Source organism: Mastigoproctus giganteus, chromosome 7 (genome assembly GCF_048544385.1).
Source record: "Mastigoproctus giganteus isolate SK-2022 chromosome 7, ASM4854438v1, whole genome shotgun sequence".
NCBI classification, from domain to species: Eukaryota; Metazoa; Arthropoda; class Arachnida; order Uropygi; family Thelyphonidae; genus Mastigoproctus; species Mastigoproctus giganteus.
Window position 1 is genome coordinate 122614768 of NC_143581.1, and position 18472 is coordinate 122633239.

Consider the following 18472-nt stretch of genomic DNA (forward strand, 5'->3'; position numbering starts at 1 on the left):
CTGAGGCTTATGGTGCACAAGCCAAAAAAAAAAAAAAAAAAAAAATCTGAATTACCCTGGAGAGAGAGAGAGAGAGAGAGAGAGAAGTAGAAGGGAATCACCAAGAAAGAGAAGAATGATGATATCCAGCTCAGGACCCTGGGTGTGCCAAGCCCATACTCACCAGATGTGAGGTATTAGCTTTCTCCGATTTTTACCGTCTGCATACATAACAGCAATTGAACTAATGAAAACTTTTATTTATTTCGTCGAAAGTGTGCAACAATTTAATTTAATAATAATTTTAAATTTATAAATTTATTAATTAGAATGACCTTATATAAAAAGTACTAGTCTTAGTCTTAGGCAAATGATGCAAGAAAACTAGCCTATGCAGCATCAGCAAAAAAAAAAAAAAAAAAAAAAAAAAAACACTTCTCACGCAAATTCTACAATACTTTTAAACATTTATTAAAATTTCTGTTAATTTCTTAAAATTAACGATTTAGAAAACACCACAGAAAGTTTGTTCGAACAATCAACAAACAGATGCATGAAAGCAAATATTCTGTTCAGACATAGTGCAACATAAATGGAGAGGGCATGAGTCACTTTGGCGTGACATAACCATTGGGAAAGCAAAAATAAGAGTAGAATGTGTGTTCTAGGCCTAACGACTCTAATGAGAACGACAAATAATTGAGAGGGAAAAAGAATGGGCCAGTAAATCCGATTGCAATGTAATGGGGGATTTTAATTTCCCAGATATTGACTGGAACATGTGGGTCAGTAATTCTGACGCTAGCAAGCCTTTAGTGGATGATTGTTTTCTGCAATAACATGTTAGAGAGGCAACCAGAGGGGATAATACTCTTGATCTGATTATCAAAAGTGATTATCGTGCATTAAGAATTTGCAGATAATGGAACCACTAGGTGGCAGTGATCATGGTGTACTGATGTCGGATTTACATAATTAACCCCTAATAAGTAATTACATAATACTGTAATTACTATTAGGGGTAAAGGGAAGGGTTTTTGCTTTCGTAAAGGTGACTACAGTGGTCTCAGACAGTTTTTAAATTCGGTACAGTGGAGCCAACTGACGATGTTACCAACATAAAATTCTAAATTGGAAGCATTCAACGAATTAATCGTGGAAACTACCAGGCTTTTCATAAAAATTAAGAAATACTTTTATGGTTTAAGTCTAAATGGATATCACATGAATTCATAAGAGTCATGGCATTGAACCAAAATGCATGGAATGCATATAAATTATCAGGCGATACAGAAGCCTATGGTAGATATAAGATAGTCAGTAATCAAGTCACAAAGGAGGTTAAACAAGCGAAAGCAGATTAGAGAAATCCTTGTCAAAGGATGCAAAGAGAAACAGCAAATTTATCTTTACTTATAAAAATGATAGTAGGAATGAGATGATTGGCCCCTTGATATCGATGGTTCAACTGTTGCAGAATACTGCTCAGAGAGCTGACACACTGAATGGGTATTTCGCATCTACATATGTGGAAAGCGCTTCTGATGTTTTTGTGTTTGGGGAAGCAGCTGCAGCAAATACGTGAATAAAATCTTATAACTAAAAAAACAAGAACAACAACAAAAAAAAAAAGGTGTCGGGAACAGTAAAAAAGATACAGATACAAGTATGGCGCCCGAAGTTCACAATTGAGAATCTTTTCCAGGAGATGAATAAAATCCATGTCATGTCAGGTCATCACGAACAAAATACACAAAATTTCGGTTCATCAATGATTCCTCGCTGAAGAAGGTTAACAAACATAAAAAAGTATAAGGGTGTCACGATAATTAAGTCCGAAGTTTTCATAAAAGTCCGTTACAAATATAATGCGAGTTAGGTAAAAGTTGAACAATCCGTATATTCAATAAACACGTGCCTACTGATTAAAACTGTATCAAAATACTGACATGCAATATTAATTAGCCTTGAGGAGAAAAAAAATCTATAGGATGATTGTCCTACACGGAGTTGATAACGAACAACTTCCTTTTTGGAGATACTGTCGAGCGAGGCAAACTATCAAACTCTAGTCAGACTGAATGGAATGGTCTGTTAGAAGCCCACATTTATATATGTTGGTAGGGCCAACATAATGTATATATGTAATAATACCTCATTTCGTATTATTTGCATGTAGTCCGTAAGGAGACTAGCAGGCTACGATTATTCGTGAGGACTGTTGAGTATCAGTTATCAGTATCAGTTCCCCTAATTGGAAAATGCGGTATCAGTTCCCCTAATTGGAAAATGTCTTTAGGATTGTTTATTGGATCGTAGATACTTTAAAGAATAGGTCACAGACCAGTCATAAACAGACGTTTCACAAGATGGTCCAGCGTAGCAAGTTCAATCCCTGAACGTTCAGTTCTGAAGAAAGGGAGAAGCAGGTTTGTCTCTTAGCTTTTTTTTGCTTTTGATTTACAGGCAGGAACGGCGTATAACGACTGTAAGCAAACCATAGTGCTTCTAAATTACTTTGGCTGGTGCCACAAACGATATAAAAAAGGCAGTTATGGTTTAATGCCTCTTAATGCAAGGTTTCGTACTTTTGTAAATTCAGAATTAACTTATAAGTTGGGGGGGACAGTTAATAAAGGTAAACTGTAGCCATTATCAATTTACTGCAAGATGGTAGCCTCTTCTTGAGGGAAATGGCTTATAATATACCATGCTGGTTCTGTGCGGTTTAGCAAATCGACTGTATTTAGCAGTCACGGGCTTGAACCCTGATCTACTCATAGAGCATGTGCTACTGCCCCTGCCCCTGACCACTTGACTATTGAGGCCGTTCCAGGCAGTGCCGGATTAGGGTACGGGCTAGCACGGCCCTTGCCCATTCTTGAAGGGGAGCCAAAAACAGAAGAACAATGAGTCAAAAATATCTATATCCTTAGTAAAGGGTGCCGAAAAATCATTCTTCCCAGGTCACTGAAATACCTTGGTCCGGCACTGCCGGAAACTTCCAGGAATGAACTTTACGGTGTAATGTAAATAATAAACATATTAAATTTAGAGTGTAGTGTAAACAGTGCTTTATTATTTATTTATTATATAATTTGTATAGGTGTATGATACGATGTTTTAATTATGAACTGATGTGCAAACGAAAAAAATTCGTTTGCACATCAGTTCCGCTACACAGATATTAATTAAAGATTATAACTCATGTAGATTATTTATTAACTATTAACTTATATAGATTACTTAAGTAGTCTGTAGATTTCGCGGTCTAAAAATGGTCGAAAAGCCGTACCGCAGAGCTTCGGTTTGTTTTTAATCTTTTGCGCTCTGTTATTGTTTTTTTTTAGTGTCCACAGTGTGTGTGTGTGTTTGGGGTGGTCATTTCACAGTTGTAGAGCAGACGTGCAGCTGATGAACACTTTTTTTTTTTGTGCGTGCGTTAGTATAGCGTAACGCAGTTAAAGGTAATATTTTTTAAATATATATTGTAAGCACCTATAAAATCATTGAAACTAACATTCGGTATGAAACTTTGCGCAATATAATACACGCAGTACTTTACCGCACTTTTCGTTCATTCGACAATACTTATAAATAAAAGTATTGTCGGATGTTCTAGAACAACATTCATATCAAAAGTTTATTTATTTATTTATTATTATTAATATATATTATATATATATATTTTTTTTTTTGTAAAGCCGCAAGCTCAAAAGTTTAATAGCTATTCATTCATTGTTGGAGGACGATTTTAGAGCATGTGCTTGTAGGGACGTAGCTTTGCCTACTTTCTTACCTTATCTTCCACCGTACCTCATTCATGCTTGACCGGCCTTCTGGGCTGTAGTGCGACCCTAAGTGTTATTGTGTTTCTCCAAGTTGTTTCCAGCGAGGGAGGGCCCAGGTAAAGGCTAATAGGTCCTTATTTGGATCACATAATGTGATACAAATAATGTGTTTTTTTGCTGCTGCACGTGATTAAAGCACAGTGATTACCTGGAACAACGCTTTAGTACCCCTCCTCATTAAAAAAATCTTTGCCGCTCACAAATTATAGTTTCACGTTGATTTTCAAAACATCCATTATTAGTAATGTTCGATATGTCTGTATTACTTTGTTTTTTTTTTATGTGTCTTCAGTGTTTAACAATGTTTTTATTACAATATTATTAAACTGTAAATATAAGTGAATATTTTAGTATTTCTTTAAAAATTAAAGGTAAGTTATTTATATATGTATATAAGTTGGTAGAAAGTGAGGAATAGAATGGGTAATGTGCTAACAAAACGGGAATCGAAACTATGGAAACATCTGGAAGGTACACGAATAAAAATAAAAAGAAGTACTTAATGCTGAAGACCCCATGATTTTAACGTCTTCATGAAGGATAAACTGTCGAAACCACACCAAAGACAGCAAGAAGTAAGGCCTCTGTTTCTGACATGAAATATACGAACAAGTGGTGGAAACGGTGAAGCCATATTGATTTTTAAATTTAGCGATACCGGAAGTAAAGTCAAAAAGTAGCAGTAGGTAAGAGAAAAGTGTATGTATATTTCGTGGCTGATCTGACAGAAAATGGAAATAACTTTCTGGAATACCGAACAGGATTTGAGCTGGTATACGGACTGTGTAGAGACTTTTTGCACAGGAGAGTCTTCGCCGTAAACAGTTGCTAAATGCAAAGTGACTATTTACTGCTACTTTGAAAGTTTATCATTTCTTTTCTATCCTGGGGTGTACTACTTCATTTGTTTAATGCCGATTTCCCAACATACCCTTGTAATTTTAATCTTAATTTTGTCTGACTTACTGTCTCTGTTTTCTAACACACTGGGTCATCATGACAAGCTATAAATACTTTTAACTGGCTACGAGTAATCTTTTTGGCTTCAGACCTCTGCAGTGCAGAGACTCCACAGTCTGTATACTGGCTCGACTCCTGTTTGATATTCCAGTAAGTGTTTTCCTTTTTTTCCTTTTTCTTTTTCTATCCTTTTCCCACCTCTGTCAGCTAAGCCATGAAATATATGTACACTTTTCTCTTACCTACTTTAATATTAATTTAATATATGTACACTTTTCTCTTACCTACTGTTACTTTTTGGCCTTATTTCTGCTACTGCTAAATTCAAAAATCAATATGGCTTCACTGTTTCCACCACATGCTATGTATATTTCATGTCAAAAAACTGAGGCCTTACTTCTTGCTGCCTTTCCTGTGGTTTGGACGGTTGGCCCTTGATGAAGATGTTGAAATCATGAGATCTTTAGCATTAAGTACTTTTTATTATTTTTTATTTTTATTCTTCATGTACCTTCTGAGTTTTTTCATAGTTTCGATTCCTGTTTTGTTAGCTCATTACCCATTCTCTTCCTCACTTTCTACCAACTTATATTCCATTATGGTTGTTGGGTTCTTTTTGCTATAAATTGCAGTGTCTGTGGTCTATAAACCATATAAATAAATTCATTGTAACTTTCCTCTACAACCTCTTATTAATACATTCTGTGTGTGTGTGTGTGTGTGTGTGTATATATAGAAATGCAGTTCCTGATACATGGTCAGGTGTAGTCCCCTGAGAAAATACCTGATCATGTATCAATATTTATTTCTGCTGACATCAGATCAAGCATTTTTGCATTACCTATATTAGACATTTTACTAAAATTGTTTCCCCCCCCCCATATCTGATGACAGCTATATCATTTTTATTTGCATTTTATTAATATTTTGTTGTACTAATTTTACTTTACAGTTCCCACACTTTATATTGACTTGGCAATTCAGCCCATAATTTATTTAATTCATCATAACCTCTTGGATATTAACATTCTTTCACTAATCTACTACTCTTCTTTTGCTACTTTCCTCACCCTTATAGTTACTGGCACCTTGTGTAACTTTCACATCCATTTATACTTACTTAATTTAATATTAATACAAATTACGTATACTCTTGCATCCTTTAATGCTGCTTTTTGATTTTAGGTGCATCTGTAATAATTTATTAATTTTTCTTTCACCGAAACCATTTTATCTACTGTTTACCTCTTTTCTATGTGATTCTCTAAACTTTTCTTTTAAAGAGTTGCATTGAAAACCCATTTTTTATATATATATATATATATATATATATATACCTACATACATACATATATATATATATACACACACACACACACACCACAGTGCTGCCACTTTATTAGGTAAACCTACATAGTAGCGTGTTGAACCTCCTTTAGCCTTCAAAACAGCCTGAATTTGTCTAGGCATGGATTGAACAAGATGCTGAAAACGTTGTGCTGGAATAGAGTACCATGCAGAATGTGTCACACAGTTCCTTGAGATTTGACGGAGGTGTAGGCCTGCAGCAAACAGCCCTTTCCAGCTCATCCCAAAAATGTTCTATAGGATTGAGATCCGGCCGGGGACTGAGCGGGCCACTGCAGCAAAGAAAAGTCATTGTCATGTGCCTGGAACCATTCCATAGTGATTCGGGCTTTGTGCACTGGCGCATTATCCTGCTGGAAGTAACCATCTGACTGAGGATAAACTGGCAACATGAATGGATGCACTTGGTCAGCAACGATATTTAGGTACGATGTGGCATTCAGATATGAATCTATGGGTATCAATGGACTCAACTTGTGCCAGGAAAACATTCCCCACACCATAACACAGATCACCACCATCAGAAGCTGCTTGTACTGTGTCAATCCCAGTGGCTCACATCTGGTGAGTATGGGCTTGGCACGCCCAGGATCCTGAGCTGGATAACATCATTCTTCTCTTTCTTGGTAATTCCCTTCTACTTCTCTCTTTCTTAGGGTAATTCAGAATTTTTTTTTTTTGCCTGGTGCATCATAAGCCTCAGGCTTTCTTGCACCATAAGGCTAATAATATTGATGACGGTATATCAGGGTTAATGTCTAAGTTGGCAGACAATGTGAAGGTTGGCAAGGCAATGACAGTAATGATAGTATGCTACTGAAACAGAATTACCTTGAGTAACATATCACTTGGTGGTATGTTACTCTGGGGTCACAGTGGTAGAGAATGAAAAGGACCTGGGGGTAATTGTGCAGGCAGATATGAAGTTTTCTGAGCAGTGCAGACGGTCTGCAAGAGTAGGTCATGGTGTCTTGTGAATGATATACAGGAATTTTTCTAGCAGGGATAAGGAGGTGATTATCCCCTTGTATAAGGCAATGGTTAGACACCACACCTTGAGTACTGTATACAGGTCTGGAGGCCTCATTTTAAGAAGGATTAGAACTGTTGGAACGAGTGCAGAGAAGGGGCAACAAGATTAGTGAATGGAACAAAGGGTTGCTCTTATGAAGAAAGGCTTAAGTTTTGCAATTTACAGTGTCTGGAGACTAGGCACCTGCGAGGTGATCTGATTGAGGTGTATAAAGCCTTGAATGGTTTGAGCATGCTCAATGCTGATGGGATTCTTGCTCAGAATAATCGCCTGAGAGGGTATAAATTCAAATTGAGGAAAGACTGTTGTAGGATAGATGTGTGGAAGTTTGCCTTTAGTCAGCAGGTGATTGATTGCTGGAACAAACTTCCATCTGTCTATGTAGAAGTTGATAGCTTAAATAGATTCAAGGCAGAAGAACTTGACAAACATTTGGAGCGAGTGGATGGGTGAAATAAAGGTGTTTTTTTTTTTTTTGGCTGATGCTATATAAGCTTGCTTTCTTGTATCATGTGTCATGTGCCTTTGCTAAAAATGCTACATTCCTTACCTAGAAATAGAATTATTTGATGACATCAGTTTTCATCATGTACTCTGAATTATTATGTTTACTTTGACTATGTAAATTGATAATTTTACTTTTATTTATTTATTTTATTTCATTACTTCAGAATGAAAGTTGTGCAGTTCAAGTTTCTGTACCTATATTTCTAATTATTGGGATAATACAAAGAAATAAAGATGGATGACATAACTGAAATTATTAAAAGAAAATGTTTGGGAGAATATCATTTTGAGCAGTATAGAATCCTTACAGATACCCTATTGTCCACTGAAATCAAGGTATGAGGATCACTACTTTTTAAAATTAGTAATTCCGAACTTTGAATATATGTATAAATACACTCAAATTTTTTTTTGGAAAATTTACTTTATATATATATATAAGAGAGAGAGTATTACTAATCATATATTAAGAATTCCTTATGTGCTGTGATTTAAGATATATAGATTATATAATAAAATTTTATTACTTTACAGTAATCTCCCAGTATGTAATAAACATTTATTGTTCCTGACCAAAGTTCTGTTTGGATGCTTGATGACAATGTCAGTTTAACAAAATGTTGTACACATTCTCTCTCTCTCTCTCTCCTTCCTTGCACTATATGGATAGTAATAATAATGTTTCTTTTATTTTTCAATATACTTATTGTATTTAATCTGTAATATGAAGAATTTTTTTTAATCCTTCAAAAAAAAAAATAAGAGATTCTTCAAGTTGAGCATCAAACTAGGTATACACAGCTGCTTTTTTCTGAATCTTTGAAATGAATTCCACAAGGATTAGACATGAGGTTTTTGAACCAATAATAAGTCACTTGTGAGCAGATCTGAAAGTCAAGTGAGTATTAGCAAGAATTAATTTTAAATTGTCCTTTTGACAAGGTTTCTGGAAACTCATCTTGCACAAACTTGGGACATCCTGAATGCTCATATGTTATTGTTAAATGCTTCCTTGGGAAATGTTAAGTATTTTTATAAGTTCAGACACTTTTATTCTTCTGTTTTCTGAAATTTTTTTTCAGAAAACAGAAGAATAAAAGTGTCTAAACAGAAGAATAAAAGTGTCTTCAACAACTGCCACTATTGAAAAATTTTTTCAATAGTGGCAGTTGTTGAAAAACAATTGCCATTGTTGTCCTCTTTTGGACTCTGTTGACCCTCTTGCCAATGGTAGCATAACTGGATAATACTTCTCCAACACTCTAGTAATTCTTTCATGGATTTTTATAGCATTTCTGCCCTCTTTGGTCAAAAAGTTAATTACTGAATGATTCTTGAATTGCTGTATGTTCATTCTTCTTCCACCTACCAACATAAAAAAATTACTTTTAGCGACTGCTGCCTAAGATATTGACATACGTCTTAGGCAGTTTCTAAAATATCTTATAAAATAACCTATTCTATAATTTATTCTTACGGGGGGGGGGGGGGAATTCAAAAAATTAGTTACACTTACCGCCATCTCTTGGTATAATTGTGCAACAAATGTGGCACCTGCGCAGACTGGAGTTCATATCGTGCATCCCCCTGGTAGGTGAGTTTCGTTGACATAGCAGTAACAGTTGTATAGGAGCAAGTGTTCATAAGAGCACGTCAGCTAGAATGTTACTCCAAGTTCGAGGTAGCCTTCTAAAGTGTAACTAATTCAAAAAATTAGTTACACTTACCGCCATCTCTTGGTATAATTGTGCAACAAATGTGGCACCTGCGCAGACTGGAGTTCATATCGTGCATCCCCTGGTAGGTGAGTTTCGTTGACATAGCAGTAACAGTTGTATAGGAGCAAGTGTTCATAAGAGCACGTCAGCTAGAATGTTACTCCAAGTTCGAGGTAGCCTTCTAGCCTTCCTTCAACACTATTTTGTAGAAGGCCATGACTTCTTACTACGCATCATCACTGGTGATGAAACGTGGGTGCACCATTTCATCCCAGAAACGAAGAGAGCATCTGTGGAATGGAGACACACAACATCGCCTATGCAGAAAGAATTCAAAGTTGCACCATCAGCAGGAAAGGTCATGGCCACTGTGTTTTTCAACTGTGAAGGAGTTGTTTACACGGAATTTATTGCAAAAGGCACAACAATTAATGCTGCCTCATACTGCCAAACATTATGGTCTTTGTGAACACCCATGAAAAACCAGTGGCCTGGAAAGTTAAGCAAAGGTGTTGTTCTCATTCAGGACAACGCCACACAACATGACACTTGCTCCAAAGTTTTGGATGGGAGGTATGGCAACATCCGCTGTACAGTCCCGATTTTTCATCTTGTGACTATCACATCTTTGGCAAGCTGAAAGAACATATGGGGGGGGGGGGACAACGATTTGCAAACGATGAGCAAGCAGCAGTTCGACGGTGGCTGAATGACCAAGGAATGGATTTCTATCATCAGGGAATCAAATGTTTAGTCACATGTTCTGAGAAGTGTTTACACCAACTCGGTGACTATGTGGAAAAGTAGTGCAAGGTATGTGCTTTCTATTTCATAATGTTACATACCTCAATAAATGTCTCTTGGGCTACAATGGTCAAGTGTAACTTATTTTTTGAATTTCCCTCATACATTCCATATACCCTTTCTCAGAACCTTTTTGACCGACCTTCATGTGTCAACTTTGAAAGACATAATATGGAATAAATTGAGTAAATACAAAATTAATAAAGTGATACTGTATTCTACATTGAAAAATACAAATTAGATGGTAAAAATCCCCTCTTTTAGGTTTGGATCTAGTTTGTGTATCTGTCTTGGTGGTGTGGATTAGTATCTGGTTGTCTCTAATTGTGCTCTGTAGCTTTTACTTTTGAATTATAAATACATAGTTTAAGGGTGCTTCTTGTATACAGTGAGATTAAGATTGCCTTCTGGAAACTGAATGCAGTTAGTGAATAATGGAATGAAAAGATAGGTATTATCAATATTTCATGTTCTTTGGTAGCAAGTGTGTTCATGTAATTGCAACCATTGTCACCCACTTAATCAGTGGCCCTGTGTGTTCATCTGAAAATATTGAGTTTTCAGTTTTGTTCAGTGTCGTGTGAAGTGCAAATTGTCTTCTCGTAAACATTTAACTTTAAAAGATAAAGTCGAACTCATTAATGCGTATGATCGGCAAAAAAATAGTGTTCGCAATCTCGCTGCAAAATTAAAAATTGGGAAGTTGCAGGTAAGCGACATCCCAAAGAAAAAAAATGAATTGCTCAAACAATTTTGGCAACACGTAAATGATCAGGTTCAAAAATCATTCCCGAAAACTGTTGGACTTCAAATTGACGATGTTACATATGAGTGGTTTTGTCGCACACGTGCTAAAAAAATTCCCATTAATGGGCCTATTATTAGGGAAAAGGCTTTGGAGGTTGCGAAATCTATGGGAATAAATGAGTTCAAAGCTTCTGTGGGATGGCTAGACAAGTTCAAAACTTGGCATAAACTTTCTTGGAAAACCGTAAGTGGTGAAGGTGGATCTGTTGATACTGGGGTTGTAACAGAGTGGACAATCAAATTGGAAGATTTATGTCATGAATTTGAAGCTAAGGATATTTACAACTGTGACAAAACAGGGTTGTTTTTTAAAGCTCTTCCTGAAAAAACAATGAGTCTAAAAAATGAAAAGTGCCAGGGTGGAAAAATTTCTAAGGAACGCTTGACTCTACTATTGTGTACAAATATGCTGGGAGACTTTGAACAACCTCTTATTATAGGAAAACCACAAAATACACGTTGTTTCAAGGGCATAAAGTTGAATCTTTTGAATGTTGACTGGAAGTCTAATAAAAAAGCGTGGATGACACGAGATATCATGAGCGAATGGATAAGTCACTTTAACCAAAACATGATTCATCAAAACAGAAAAATTATTCTTTTCATGGATGCAATCTCACCCGCACATTGAACTGTCCAACATTCAAATAGTTTTTCTGCCACCAAATACATCTGCAGAGTGTCAGCCCTTGGATCAAAGGATAATAAAAAATTTTAAACTTCACTACAGAAAACGTGTTTTAAGACATTTCATTGCAAACATGAACGATGTAACATGTGCGAGTGACCTTGCAAAGAAACTCAGCATCCTAAATGTAATTCAATGGATTTCCTCTTCAGTAAATGCAATTAGAAAACAAACTGGCGTGAACTGTTTTTTAAAGTCTGGCTTCTCAAACGCAAAAATTGAAGTTGTGAACATCAATGTGGAGCATCAAGAAGAACAAGAACTTCGACATCTATTGATAATGTACGATACTGCCACTACAAGTGACCCTGGCTACAAAGATATAGACTCGAACCTCACTACAGAAGATGGTGCTCTAGATATCAACGACATTATCATTGATGTTTTTCAAGAAGTTCCTCATGAGGATGAAGAAATGGAAGGAGGTCATTCTGTCGAAGAACATATTAACGACGAACCACCGATGAAAATAGAAGAAGCGCTCATACAAATCAATCGTTTAAAAATGTTTTTTGCCGCTGAAAAAGATACTGAAGGACTTTCGATGGTTTCTTCACTCCAAACAAATGTTGAAAACAAAATTATCAGCCGGAAGAAGGTGCAGAAGAAAATAAGTGTTTACTGTATGTATTTTTCTTAAGATAAAGTCATAATATGCATAGCACAATTGTATGTATATTATTTACAAAAATATTGTGCAAAATGTGTATATATTTTAATTTAATTTTACATTAAATGTTTAGCGATGTTTCTTTTGTTTTTTTCTCCCTCAGACTTCTTGTTAGCGGACACTTCTCTCTAATGGACAAATTCTCGTTCCCCATGGCTGTCTGTTAAAGGGAAGTTTCACTGTATTTATTAAATAATCTTTATAAAACACTCAATTTTAATGTAAAATTCAAGAATAACATGTAAGAATAACATGTGTTGTGTTTTGGAGTGGCCTGCCAAGAGTTTAGAACGAATTACAGGAAATCAGTTTATTAATGGTTTCAACTTACAATATTTTCAACATATACAGTGGGTTTTGTGGAACAAATTACCATCGGATGTTGAGCCCCCCACTGTATAAGCTGACTCACCATAACTCCATATATACAAAAGTAGAAAAGACAAATATACTTTAGTTAAAAGATAATACACATTTAATATAAATATATGTAAATATTTATATTTAAATATATATAAAAAAATATACAATATTGGTGTAGATACACCATAGTTAACCCATAAAATTAAATTGTGTATGTTGTGTAAAGGCATCGTTTTAATTATATTTCATATTAAGGCTACTTTCACAATGAGATATCAGGTATTGCACAACTCGAATAATTAACGCCAGGGATGGTGTGTGTGCGTGCGTGCATTAATTATTCAAAGTGTGTGTGCTGGGTGCCTAGAGTGCAATTAGAATAATTAACGCTTCTCTCTAGTAGAGAAGCATTAATTATTCGAAGTAGTGCAATACCTGGTATACCTGGTTTGGAGGGCACTAGGATCACGGAAGTGAACAGTCAATGGATTTTTGGCTGCTGAAAACGATAAGTCGTTTTGTTATTTTTACTGTATTCTTTGTTAATTAACATACTACATTGTGTTCTACAAAGATGTTAAATAGGCATAGTAACATTCATTAGCTTATTTTTTAAACTTGAACTAGTGATTTTTGTAATGTACGACTCACCGCTCTTACTGGTGTTGGCGCCATTATTGTTGAACTTGGCGCAATTGTATAGATCGTTACGAAATAGATAACGTATGTCTCTGATAGCATAAGGCATAACGTAAAACTAGATAGCATAATATGTAGACTGTATTAGGAATCTGTTAGCTTAGTATAGTATTATCAATTAATCAATAAAATTTATTAATCTTATTAAACTTAACTGTATTTAAATGGAAATCGTTATCCAGACTAGAGCTGTGAAGCAAAATTCTGAGAGAGTGCTTGGGCTTGGGGTAGAAACGAAGGGGGAGATTCTCCAATGCATCAGTCTCAAAATATGTGTGAAATGTTTGTGGAAATTTCGGGAACAGGTTACGATCTAGCCAAGGACGGTGTGTGCACGCGCGCACGCATGCGTGCCTAGAGTGCTAAGAAATTAGGCGCCAACTCAGCATTCTGATGGGCATCTATGAGAGTTTGAGGTGTATGGTAGATGCCCTCGAAGAAATTAATGAGTGGCCAATCATGCTCTCAGTTGCCCAACTCACTGCAGTGCAGCAGACAACACAGAGGCAATCTCCAAGGCAGAATGTGCTGGTCCCACAGGAACTAGTTATTGTTGGTGACTATTGTCAGGGAGACGGGGAATACATTATGCAAAAAGGATAGGTGGAACAGGACCAAGGTATGTCTGCCAGGGGCAAAAGTTGATAACATTGTAGAGCACATATCATCTTTTAAGGGTAGAAAAGGTGATATTGTTATACATGTTGGCACTAATGACCTTAAGAGTAAGAGATCTTCAGATTTAATTAGCAAGTACAGGTCAATGTTGAAAAAAAGTCATGAGCTAGGATTGAATTTGAAAGTATCTGCAATTCTGCCAGACACGACAGGAGGGAGTATGAGAGCCTCGTCAGTCAATTCAGCGAGGAGAGATTGTGCAATGCTCATGAGGTTGAATTTTTTTTCAGCGTTGTCTGTGCTTGTTAACTGGAGAAACTTCTTCTGCAAGAATTGGGTACACTTAAGTACAAAGGGTGCAAATATATTTGCTGATGCGATCGAGGCAGTGTTAGGTGTGTCGGAAAATTGCTAGCTTGGGGAGGGATACACAGACTAAAAGATTAACAGTGGCTGCAGGCAGAGACGAAAGCGATTCTTCCACTGCTTCTATTGGAATGAGCAGCAGCCTGGAAAACAAGATGCAGGGGATTTCAGAGACTGCTGGGACTCATTGCGGATACAAGTAAACACATGGGTTGTGTTAGGGTAGCTAAGAATAGGAACAGGAGCATGTTTACTTGCGTGTACACCAACGCGAGGAGTTTGTTAATAAATATGATGAATTTGAGGTGTTGGTCAAAACATCAAAGGCAGATATTGTTGGGATATCAGAGACGTGTGGTGTCACACAGATATAAGGAATGCAGAACTGGAATTTGGGGAATACAATGTGGATAGGAAGGGAGGAGGGGTTATGCTGTTAGTGAGAAACACAAAATCAAAGGAAGTGCATCCAATTGACATTGGTAGAAAATGCAATGTTGATTCAGTGTGGTGCAACATAAGCACTGGCAAAGAGAAAATGAGAGTAGGTTTGTGTTTTAGGTCCAATGAATCTGATGAGCACAATGAGCAATTGTGCTGAGAAATAGTGGGCCAGTAAATCAGAATGTCTTATAATGGGGGATTTTAACTTTCCAGATATTGACTGGAACTTGTGGGTTGGTCACTCGAACACTAGCAAGATTTTGGGGATTTATTGGATGACTGTTTTTCTGCAGCAACATGTTCGAGAGGCAAGCAGAGGGAGTAATACTCTTGATCTGATTATCAGCAGTGATGATTCATGCATTAAGAATTTGCAGATAAAGGAACCACTGGGTGATTGTGATCACAGTGTACTGATGTTGGATTAACTTAAAGATGTAAATACTCTCAAGGGTAAAGGGAAGGGCTTATGCTTTTGTGAAGCGGTCTCGGAGAGTTTTTAAATTCTATTCAGTGGGATCAACTGATGGTGTTACCAACGGTGAATTCTAAATGGGAAGCCTTCAGGGACTTTATTTGGAGGCTACTAGGCTTTTCATACTGTTCAAGGTTAGGCCTAAATGGATGTCAGATGAATTAATGAAGCACGTGGCAGAGAAGAAAAATGTATGGGACACATATAAATTAGCAGGCGAAATGGAAGTTTATGGTAGGTATAAGCTAGTTTTTAATCAACTAACAAAGGTGGTTAGGCAGGTGAAAGCAAATTACGAGAAATCTTTGGCAAAGGATGCAAAGAAAAACAGCAAAAAGTTCTTTACTTATGTAAACTCCAGAAGGAAGGGGATGGATCAGATTGTTCCACGGGATATCGATGGTTCAACTATTGGTGAACCTGCTTAGATAGCTAAAAAACTAAATGAGTATTTTGCATCTACATTTCACAGATGAGGAGTTATTCAAGGAGGGGAATGCCAGAGGTGAATTAAACACTGGCAGTAAGCTAGATGATTTTTTAATAACTGAGAGTAAAGTGGAGGAGAAATTGTTGAAGATAAACATAAGAAAGGCACTTCATCAATGATATTGATGAAGAAATATCAGGCTTAATGTCCAAGTTTGCAGATGATACAAAGGTTGGCAGGGTTGTTGATGACAGTAAAGACAGTATGCTACTGCAAATGGATTTAGATAAGTTGGGAAAACGGGCTGAGAAGTGGCAACTGATGTTTAACATTGACAAATGCAAAGTACTGCATATGGATAGCAGTAACTCAAGAGAAACATACCGAATGTCTGTACTACACTCAGGGAAGTGGAGAGTGATAAAGACTTAGGGGTAATTGTGCCATCAGATATGAAGTTCACTGAGCAGTGCAGATGGGCTGCCAGAGCAGGTCATGGAGTTTTGTCAATGATATATAGGAATTTTGCTAGCAGGTACAAGGAAGTGATTATCCAGGTCTGGAGGCCTCATTTTAGGAAGGATGTAGTGTTGCTAGAATGAGTACAAAGAAGGGCAACAAGATTGATGAGGGGAACAAATGGGTATTCTTACCAAGATAGGCTTAAGTTCTGTAAATTGCAGTGCTTGGAGACTAGGCACATGAGAGTTTATCTGATTGAGGTGTATAAAGCCTTGAACAGGTTGAGCAAGCTCAATGCTGATGGGATTCTTCCTGTTGCTCAGATTCAAAACCTGAGGGGGCATTAATTCAAATTGAAGTTGATAGCTTAAATAAATTTAAGGGCAAGTTGGATGAGTGAAATGGGAGGGGTTTTTTTTTTTTTTTTTTTTGGCTGTTGCTGCATAAGCTTGCTTTCTTGTATTGTATGCCTCTGCTCATGTTGATACTAATCTCATTGTGAAGGTAACCACAATATGAGATTTAATTAAAACGATGCCGTTACACTACGTACGTAGTTTAATTTTATTGGTTAATTTTGGTATATTTACACTGACATTATATAGTTAATTTAAATCCATATGGAATTATACCACTTGCATTTAGTCTTTAAATTAAAAAAATATAGTAAAATAAACTTGCAATGGAAACCATAGTTATATCTATTTTTAAGACCATAGTTATATTTATAAAAAACATATTGCTATTTGATTAACCATTCATTCCACTTTGGATTATTAAAAAATTTAGATATGAGTACCTGAGTCACCCATAATTAATATACAGTATTTGCAAGATTGAGAATAGTTTTTTTGTGTGTTTGCATATTGAATAAAATATTGGATGGTATATTTTGTTTTTAACTGTATACTTTGAATTGCAGGATGATGTTCTTATTAAATGGCTTTATCAGCTGAAAGAAAATATATATCTCCTTGATAAAGAAAATGAACAGTTAGTTGGAATTCTTTTGGTAAGTTTTAAGTTATGCTCAAATTGTATGGCTATTGTTGAAATTGTATGGGCTAATTTGAATGATAGCATTCTTCTTTGTTGAATATGATGGATGCCTTTTTTTTTTTTTGGCTACATATAAGATAGGAAAGAAAACAAATTCTTTTCATACTGAAATTAAAAAAAAACAAAAGAACCTGAACACACTCTTTGGAATGATGTGTTGATATTTTATTTTGTTTTATTACTGTGACATATTACCCAAGGGAAAATGTATAAGATTGTCAATGTCAAGGTTAAATTTAAAAGTTGTGTGTGTGTTTGTTAGCTTAAAATCTTTTAATATAACAGTAAGGTTACTATTGGAGGAGAAGGAGAGTTTAATAAAGTTATATTTAGCAGAATAAGAAAAAAGTAATAAGTAAAGGGGATAGAGCAAACACTTGTCTGTTTTTCCAAGCTGTTTTGAATACTCAAACAACTTGGAAGCTGTTTTGAATATTCAGACAGCTTGGAAAGTAAGAAGTAAGAATTAGACAGCTACCAATGTATAGGGAAATAAGTCTCTACAGGCAGAATGTACCCAAGGTACATTTTGTCATGTACAGACTTTAAGTCTCCTTGTTTCTCTATACATTAGTTGTCTATTTAAAATTAAGTTACATAGTATAATTTGTTTATGCTTCATCCTAGCAGCCTTTGCGCAGGAAGAGGGCAGTCATTAATTTGCTGCTTTTTATGTTTGCCTACATGTATATATGAATTATTCATTAAAAGTTTACTTGTTTCTTTATGTTAATAATGTTCTACATAGCATTAGCATTAGCATTAGTAGAGGCATATGATGCAAGAAAGCAAGCTTATTCAGCATCAGCCAAAAAAAAAAAAAAAAAACCCTCTCCCATTTCACCCCTCCGTTCGTTCGAAATACCTGTCCAGTTGAGCTTTAAATTTGTTTAGGCTATCAACTTCAACAACAAGTGATGGAAGTCGGTTCCACCAACCAACCAACCACCCGCTGGCCAAAGGCAAATTTCCGCACATCTATCCGACATGCGTCCTTCCTCAATTTGAATTTATGCCCTCTGAGGTGATTACATACATTGAAAGGATATTGAAATAGGACAACCTACCCCAGTGGGAACAAGCAGGCTATTTACTCCCATTAGGGTGAATGCAGTCAGTTCATGTGGGAGCACATGTACATGCACTTAACACATGTGCTTACATGTACATG

At 36.1% G+C, this 18472-nt stretch overlaps 1 protein-coding gene across 4 annotated transcripts in view; it reads left to right on the top strand.

Annotated features, from left to right (window-relative positions):
- The first annotated feature begins 2910 nt into the window (after window positions 1–2910).
- Tif-IA (RNA polymerase I-specific transcription initiation factor RRN3 homolog Tif-IA) overlaps window positions 2911–18472 on the top strand; it is a 282972-nt gene continuing 267410 nt past the window's right edge. For 3 of the 4 annotated variants that reach the window (XM_090377081.1, XM_090377084.1, XM_090377083.1), the window contains exons 1-3: window positions 3794–3886; window positions 7863–8034; window positions 17165–17254. In XM_090377081.1, coding sequence (XP_090233207.1) covers window positions 7933–8034; window positions 17165–17254 — 192 coding nt within the window. In that variant the 5' untranslated portion in view covers window positions 3794–3886; window positions 7863–7932. Of the gene's footprint in view, window positions 3009–3793; window positions 3887–7862; window positions 8035–17164; window positions 17255–18472 lie in introns of those variants that run through there. The other variant, XM_090377082.1, reaches the window with a different exon arrangement.